The sequence below is a fragment of the Elaeis guineensis genome, chromosome 1, assembly GCF_000442705.2.
Source record: "Elaeis guineensis isolate ETL-2024a chromosome 1, EG11, whole genome shotgun sequence".
In the NCBI taxonomy this organism is placed as follows: domain Eukaryota; kingdom Viridiplantae; phylum Streptophyta; class Magnoliopsida; order Arecales; family Arecaceae; genus Elaeis; species Elaeis guineensis.
Genome location: NC_025993.2, coordinates 181,780,246 through 181,788,574, shown reverse-complemented (window position 1 = coordinate 181,788,574; position 8,329 = coordinate 181,780,246). Strand labels below are relative to the sequence as shown.

Below are 8,329 nucleotides of genomic sequence, written 5' to 3'. Positions count from 1 at the left end.
CAAATGTAATCTTCTCTAACTCCTTTCTAGTTCATTTTGAGCTTCCTACCCCACACTACGTGCCAATAACGTGGCTATAGCAGTTTTAATGAGATTTGTTGCCCTTAACAAGCTGTCGATAACAATAATGAAGAATCAGACAAAGGGGATGAGAAAATTATACAGAAAGGTATTAATGAAAGAGTGCATGATGGAATAGTCGGATGGAGAGAGACGAGCGTAACAAATAATTGAAACATGGATACAAAAAAAGACAGCCTTTTGACGCGGACTCGGGATGGTCCCGAGATATCGGGGAAAAGCTCAGCCACACTCGTTCACGGAAGGCGGTGCAGTCACCGGGGACACGGCGGACCCGCAGCAAATCCCCACCTAACTTCCTTTCCTTGTCCTATCAGTTGGATCATGTTACGATACAATGCTCCAACCTCGTGATTTTATTCCACCGCCTCGTTCCCGCCGCGCTCTCTCTCGCCGCACGTTTTGCCCGTAAATGTACCTTTCCTCCTGCGAATTTGTCTGATTCGTCCGTCCTCTATAAATAGAGTAAGGTTTTGAATGGGATTCCGTGGTGAAGAGGCCTTTTTTCTTGAGATGGTTTGGGATTTCTGAGGTGAATTCTAGACCTAGAAATGCTCGTGTACTCGAATATCTTTTACTGGTAGGGTTTCTTCTTTGTGGCTCTTCGACGGTCTTCAATGGAGATTTCAGGGCCCATCACTGCCGGCCAGGTGCGTGAAACCGAAGAAAGTTGGCATCTTTTTGCTCAAAATCTTTCTTTTTTCTTAAAAATTTGGATTTTTGCTCTCTTTTTCATCATATGTTTCTGATGCACGACGGCGAAATAGGTGGTGATTGTATTCTTAAGCTTTTGTTGCTTAACATATAAATTGATATCTATGTTCTTTATGCTGTTCATGAAGAAATGTGAGTGATAATTTGCTGAAAATGGTGTCATTTTGTATGCTTTAGGCATTGGCTGACACAATTTGGATTGTACTTGTGGCAGGTGTCGGTGCTTCTCGGGTTCATCCCTATATTGGTGGCATGGATTTATTCGGAGCTGCTGCTGTACTGGAAGAACTCTAGTTCAACAAAACTGTGAGTTATATATGAAATTTAGATGCCTTATTCGCCTAATGCTAGTTCTGTTTTTTGAATATTGAAACTTTTATGCAACTAAGCATTTTGATTTATTCTCGTCTGGAAGTTGTTGGAGAACCATCTTTAATGTTTCAAGACAAGAGTTCCATTTTAATTTGTGGTGATGTTGATGTGAAAATGTTTGACAATTATTCTGATCGATGCTTGGCACTTCATGCTTGCTAGCATGAGCGATAGGAAAAGGTTGCCATTTTGGGGTACCATTTTCTTGGAGTTATACATGAGGCTTGTTGACGGAGGACCGCCCATTACTAAGGAAATTAGGTGCACTTATGGGAGACGCAAATATAGAAATTAGAAAATTTTATTTTTATATGGATTCTAGAATTTTTTTTTTGAGACTTTGGAATTGTATTTTTATGTAGACTCCAGGATTTGTTTTATTAGGGTTTTGCCATGTCTATATAAACTTATTGCTATGTTATTGAGAAGATAATTTGTATCGTTGAGAATATAGAATATTAAATTGCTCTTCTTTCTCTCCCTCTCCTCGTTCTTCTCTTCTTCTCCCTCTTCTTCTTCTGACTCTTCCTCCTCCTCCTCCCCCTCCTCCCCCCCCCACTCTCTCTCTCTTTCTTCTTCTGTCCTGCGTCACTTATTGCTGTCACCTAGGTTGCAACTACTTGCAGCAGTATCCTTAAATGCTATAGTAGACTTTGGGATATATATGTATAGTTTAACATATTTATATCTAATTGTTTGCCTTAAACTCTAGACATGGACACAATACCTTCTTTGATTTCTAGTGGCAGGGATTGTGATGGCCATTCAGTTGGGCTGGACATCAGGCCACTCAGTGAAGAAGCTAATATTCGGTTATTAGAAGGAAGTCTGCCAACACCTTCTTCAAAAGCTCGCAAATCATCACCAAGCCTTGTTAGGTATAATAAATTCAATGTACTTGACATCTTAACATTTTCCAGTGTTCATTTCAGCCTGATTGAGTGGCATTAAAAAAAAATGTTGATCTGCTCAGATTTTTTTTGATGGACAAGGATTTCTTGTTAGAGAACTATTTGACATTGCGATCCATGTGAGTGAAACCGCTATATACTTTTGGACTTAGAATAACTTTTTAGTGGTAACATGCATTAATGGATTTGAGCTGATAAATTTCAGAGCAGAATTTGGAGCTTTGTTGGCTTACTTTTACATATGTGATCGTACAAATCTCCTTGGAGAATCAACAAAGGTGCTGCTTTATCCCTCACAAAAGGAAGGCTATATGCTTCAATCCACAAAATTTAAAAAATTTTGAGATGAGGTGTATTTTAGTAGCAAGGAATGATAAGTTTGCTTTTCTTCATATGCAAAAACTAACTTCTCATAAAGGGGCATTTTAGAGGGATCTTGGCATGAACCCCATGCAAGAGATTTCTAACTTGTTCAAATCTCTGACATCCTTTATTCATTATACATGTTTAAAACAGAATGCTGCCCAAATATTGTATCTTTCAGAATCTCTAGTAAAACACTAAGGGTCTATTTGGTTGAGGTTAATCTGGTATGGAAAAATAAATCCCATATTAGATTGCCATGTTTGGTATGAAAAATGGAAGAGAGAGATGGTAAAAACATTGGCAGGTCTCATGGTTATTTTTCTAAGAGAAGGTAAAACAAATACTATGAGGGTTGGTATTTGGTAATTCTCTGGTGCTAGTAATTCATACATGACAAAAATATCCCCAATAATGAGACACTGATGACAACAAAAATATCGAGAAGGATAAAGCTCAGAAAATAGAGTACATATATAATCATTGAATTTATTTTGATGTCTTTCCCAAATTCATTCAATGAAGATTTTTGAAAAAAAAAAAAATAAAGATGCAAATGCCATTACGCAAAGGGCTATGTGATTATAGTCATTATATAAAAATTAATCAGAGATGACAATCCTATTTTGGTATTAAAATATTATTTTATATTGGTGGGCATATTTGTAAATTTGGTTACATTCCTATATAGGATGACCTCCAACCAAATATGATAATTTTTCTTCAGTGTCATTTTTTGGAGTATTTTTTCTACCAACCAAACGTAGTAAAAATTATTTTCCTTCACGATCATTTTTTTCAGATAAATGATTCCCAGGAATCGTCAGATTACCCCATAATCGGATATATCCCAACCAAATGGACCTTTAGTACATCATGCAAGAATCAGGAGTAAATGCATTAAGACATATTGTTTCCTAAAAATATCACTTGAAACATTAAATTCTATTTAAAGCATGTATTCTGATAAACAAGAACAAATCACGGTTATCTTGATAACATTGATCAATATGTGCTTGCACACACGAATGTGTAGTATCCAAGGTTCGCCGTCTTAGTACCGGACCCCTTATCGGTAAAATTCTACTTAATGTCGATAGTTCGGTACGGTCCGGTAATGTAGGTACGCTCTAAGGGCGTATCGGTACGAGATCGGTATGGTACAGTACGGACGGTATGGGGTGGTACAGTATTTTTTTTTTTTTCTGAGGATGTATTGATATGGATAAGAGGAATTCTTTGAGGTGGATGTCAGTAGTGGCCAGATCGATGTAGAATGATATCTTAAATTACCAATGACCAAACATCATTATATGAGAAAATTTACTTTCTTCACTTAATGATATATCCTACGATCTCACAAAATAATTACTAGCTTAGAGTCAAAACTTATTCTCGGACAAAGCCGACCAACAAGTAATGAATTTATACCATTTATTTATAAATCTTTTCAGGAAATTGTTTTTATATAATAAAAAGGAAATGCATAGGCCTTGCTCAAAGAGAGATAAAACTTAAAAGAGATAGATTTTCCACTCAATTGAATTAGATCTTAATCATATTAAACAGAGTAATCATAGTCAAATGATTCAGATATGCCTTGTCCTCTCAGTACCATGTTTGTTATATAAAAACAACTATACTGATAACTACTTTTAAAAAAATTGTTGGCAGAAATCTAGCCCAAAAATGACATATTGTAAGACCTCACAGTGACCTCTTTAAATGTCAAGAATAAAAGACTCCTTAATACAACCATTAAGATAATTAGTAGTAGTATAATTGAATATTAGTCATTTCTCAGTTCTCTTTTATCAGTTCATTTTTATGTATTTCTCTATTATTGAGTATTCACTAAATCTATCTAGGATCATGGTTATTTTATGGAACCAACACGGTTATCCCTGAATCATAGTAAAGTTTACACTGTTCTAGTTGTAGCTATGTTTTGTACTTATTTCATTATAGACAACATGGTGTCTAATCCAACCACTGTTTTCTGTTTGCAGAATTACAACAGGGATATTTTCTTGTTTGTCTACTTTCTTCTCCTCATTGTTGCAGCAATGACATCTTATAAGGTCCATCATGATAAATCACCATTCTCAGGAAACTCCATCCAGTATCTAAATAGGCATCAGACTGAGGAATGGAAGGGGTGGATGCAGGTTTGTCCTCCTCTTTGATTATGTTTTTACACTTTTCTCCCCATGGTCAATCTCAACTAATACTATGCGAGTCCCTTTTTTCCCTTCACTTTAACATCCAATATATCTCAAATATGAATCAGTTTATTTTCCCAGATCAGACCAAGATGGCCATTAATATACCACCTGCTTCTTTTTTCCTTGTACATTGAGTTCTTGTCACGTAAACTGTTGAAGTCAATCAAATGAAGTATGATGAGACCTAGTTTCTGATTCTCTTTCATAGTGTTCTGTTAAGCGATACTTGCAAGTGTTTTCAATCACTAATTCCCAAACAAGTTTTGAATTCTGGGAGACCCAGCTTATTCATGCATTCTTTACAGCTTGTATACTGATAGTCGTAATCGAAGTGTTTGAGTTTGCATATAAGGGTTCTAAGAAACATCTGGGCCCAAACCTTGATATCAAGCGAAGACTTAATTCGACTGCTTCAAAAACTAACCCCAAGCCTTTGTTGTTGTTGTCGTTTGAAGGTACAAGCCATTTGGTTAAGAACCTGACAACATAGATCTAACCCGACCCTTGTAACTTCAAAATTTGATCTATCCTATCTGTGCTAGTTAGCGAGTAGGATGTGTCTAGGCTGATCCAGTCTAGATGCTAACTTGGTTGGAAGACTAATTGAAGGATGGAATTCCTTCTGATGTATTTAGCTGTCAACTCTTTTCTTGAAAATGACAAACCTGCAGTATGGAAATCCTACAGTGGTAGTTGCAGTTCAATGCTGTTAACATGAGACTTTTGCTTGGCGTGATAAGTCTTAGACATGGAACTGTAGTTGCCTAATCATAAACATGAAGATGTGCTTCATAAGTTTAAGAAATGGCTGTTGATTGAGCTATTAATTTTTTTAAAGAAAACCGTCCCGTGGTTTCTCTTCACATGTATGTTTCTTCTCAAGGACTCCATTGGGATTTTTTAATATATCAGACCAGATGATCTTTATCCCGGCCCATGCCTATTCTCCTGCTGCCATTATTTTTTCCCTCCACCGGGTAATGTGACTTATCTTGAAGCATATCTGATTGTAGTTTACGATATGCTATATTATCTAAGTTGGCAAATGAGGAGTAACTTCCGGAGTCCAATATATTGCCAGTACAAATAGAGCTTGATTTCCCTCTCAACATCCAGGTACTGTTTCTGATGTATCACTACTTTAATGCAAAAGAAATTTATAATGCAATTCGTGTGTTCATCGCTGCATATGTGTGGATGACTGGCTTCGGGAACTTCTCCTATTACTATGTCCGGAAGGATTTTAGCCTTGCACGATTTGCTCAGGTGATTTCCATCTTTTGTAAGTATTCCCTCTTTATTTGATGATTCACTACCATATTTGAAAATAATCTGACAACTCGTCATGTTTAACAGATGATGTGGCGACTTAATTTCTTTGTGGCATTTTGCTGCATTGTCCTTGATAACCATTACATGCTATATTACATTTGTCCCATGCATACCTTTTTCACTCTAATGGTCTATGGTACACTTGGATTTTTAAACAAATACAATGAGCATGGGTCAGTTATGGCAGTCAAAGTTGCTTTCTGCTTTTTGGTGATTATTCTGGTATGGGAGGTTCCTGGTGTGTTCGATGTTGTGTGGAGCCCATTTGCATTCCTTCTGGGTTAGTATCTCTCTGAAGCTGTTTCCTAGTGTCTTTTGCATCTTTTGATTTTTTCTGAAGATGCATATATAAATGAGCCCTTTGATGGAATACAGCTTACCAAGATCCAGATTCTTCGAGAACGCAATACCCGCCCATGCATGAATGGCAATTCCGTTCAGGCCTTGATCGCTATATATGGATAGTGGGAATGATATATGCCTACTATCATCCAACAGTAAGTTTCAGAATCATTAAATGTTGTGATGTGCAGACATTTACATCTCATATTTTGCTTCTATACTTTGTCAAAAGACTTACCAGCTGCTTTGATCTCACTCTTACAACTTAAACTATAATCTTAACATTTTTGCTCATAAAGAGCTGAACTCAAGTATTGGCAGCAAAGCTTCAATGATATTCGGTTTGTCTTCTGAAGGTTGAGAGGTGGATGGAAAAACTGGAAGAAACTGAAGCAAAGCTGAGAATAGCAATCAAAGCAACTGTGGCAACAATTTGTCTAGTGGTATTTACAAAACTGAATTCTCTCTCTCTTTCTCCCCCTCTTCCTTTTTGTCTTTGACATCTAAGGGATGCCTTTCCATCTTTTTCTAGATTGGTTACATCTGGTATGAGTATGTTTACAAGCTGGACAAGTATACTTATAATACATACCACCCTTACACATCATGGATCCCAATAACGTATGCTTTTTCCCCAATGTATTTCATATTGTCAATCATTCACTCCATGCTGGATGCTAATATGTATCTCCCTCTTCAATCTTGGAAATCAGTGTGTACATTTGCTTGCGGAACATTACTCAGCAATTCCGAGGCTATACTCTTACCCTCCTTGGGTAAGCGACCTCAAGTTTTTCGCAATTGAAATTTAGGTTCTATTTGATATTTGCTTTAGTTTCCTGGCTTACATTTTCTGATATAAGTTGTTTATTTCATGATCAGATGGCTTGGAAAAATAACATTGGAAACATACATATCTCAGTTTCACATCTGGCTAAGGTATTTTGCTGGAAATTTATAGGACTTTCTTATTATCTTCCGGGAGGTGATTGAATCCTGTGAACTTGCAGATCAGGAGGGCCCGACAAACAGCCTCGGATGCTGCTATCTCTTATTCCCAATTATCCAATGCTCAATTTCATGCTTACCACCGCCATATACATCGCTGTTTGTAGACATTGCACATCACTTTCATATGAAACAATAGAAAGAATCGAACTAATTTCTTTTTCCTTATCCGTGCAGGTCGCACATAGAATATTTGAATTAACGAACAAACTGAAGATGGTCTTTCTACCAAGCAGGGACGGCAAGCGCCTGATGTTTAACTTAGCTGCAGGGGTCATCATCTCGATAACCTTGTATGCCCTGTCCTTGGTGTTGCTCAACCTTCCAAAGATGCTGGTATGCATACATCTTCGGAGTGCAACTAAAATGCATAACATTTGTTCTCAATAGAACCTAGTCTAATATTTGATGATGAGTTATATGATCTTGCTATCTGTTTTCTCTCTCTAGCACATGCAGGCATGAGTAGTCTGTATTTGGGTTCGTACGGAGAGGTAACAATTCCAGAATGGTCAATTGTACGCTCCAATGCATGGGTGTTAAGTTTGATCTCCAATGGAGGTGTGTGTGGAGTTGCTTCTTCCTCGATAAGAAGGCTAGATGTTGATGTATTTCTTTCTGTGTTTCATTTGTTATAATGCAATGCAAAGGCCAGGATAAACATTGTGTTGTACTGTAATGCAAAGGCCGGTATGAATATTGTGTTGTACTTCAAACATCCTTTTATAAATATCATAGCAGCAGGGATTGTTTTATGCTGTAAAAGTGGATACCATGGAAGCCTGGAAAGCGATAAATACATATCCTACAAATGCATCATCTCTGCTGCAAGGGTAATACAAATTCTAGAGCATAATTTGATAAACTAGACAACTGATGGAACGCCAAATTCTTACAAAAGATTGCCGGTCGGGGGCCTTTGTTTTCGCAACATCAGTTTAACTTTGGCAAGCAGAACGATTGACCCCTCCACCTCTCCTC

The 8,329-nt window shown here is 37.2% G+C and overlaps 1 protein-coding gene across 1 annotated transcript; it reads left to right on the top strand.

Moving 5' to 3' along the window:
- The first annotated feature begins 480 nt into the window (after nucleotides 1-480).
- On the top strand, nucleotides 481-8,113 carry LOC105039974 (protein REDUCED WALL ACETYLATION 4). The gene is made up of 16 exons (XM_010916322.4): nucleotides 481-731; nucleotides 1,010-1,101; nucleotides 1,911-2,045; nucleotides 2,141-2,197; nucleotides 2,284-2,356; nucleotides 4,451-4,609; nucleotides 5,783-5,932; nucleotides 6,023-6,278; nucleotides 6,374-6,495; nucleotides 6,697-6,783; nucleotides 6,873-6,961; nucleotides 7,054-7,116; nucleotides 7,223-7,279; nucleotides 7,351-7,447; nucleotides 7,526-7,684; nucleotides 7,799-8,113. Exons 1-16 carry the CDS (start codon nucleotides 699-701, stop codon nucleotides 7,811-7,813), a joined length of 1,644 nt encoding a protein of 547 aa, XP_010914624.1. The 5' UTR covers nucleotides 481-698; the 3' UTR covers nucleotides 7,814-8,113.
- The last annotated feature ends 216 nt before the right edge of the window (nucleotides 8,114-8,329 follow it).

What these genes read in the sequence shown, in the direction of transcription:
- LOC105039974 (XM_010916322.4), top strand. Translation starts at nt 699, where the DNA reads ATGGAGATTTCAGGGCCCATCACTGCCGGCCAG. An exon ending in TGGCAACAATTTGTCTAGTG is followed by an intron (nt 6,784 to 6,872) that starts GTATTTACAAAA and finishes ATCTTTTTCTAG; the next exon opens with ATTGGTTACATCTGGTATGA. An exon ending in TATACTCTTACCCTCCTTGG is followed by an intron (nt 7,117 to 7,222) that starts GTAAGCGACCTC and finishes TTTCATGATCAG; the next exon opens with ATGGCTTGGAAAAATAACAT.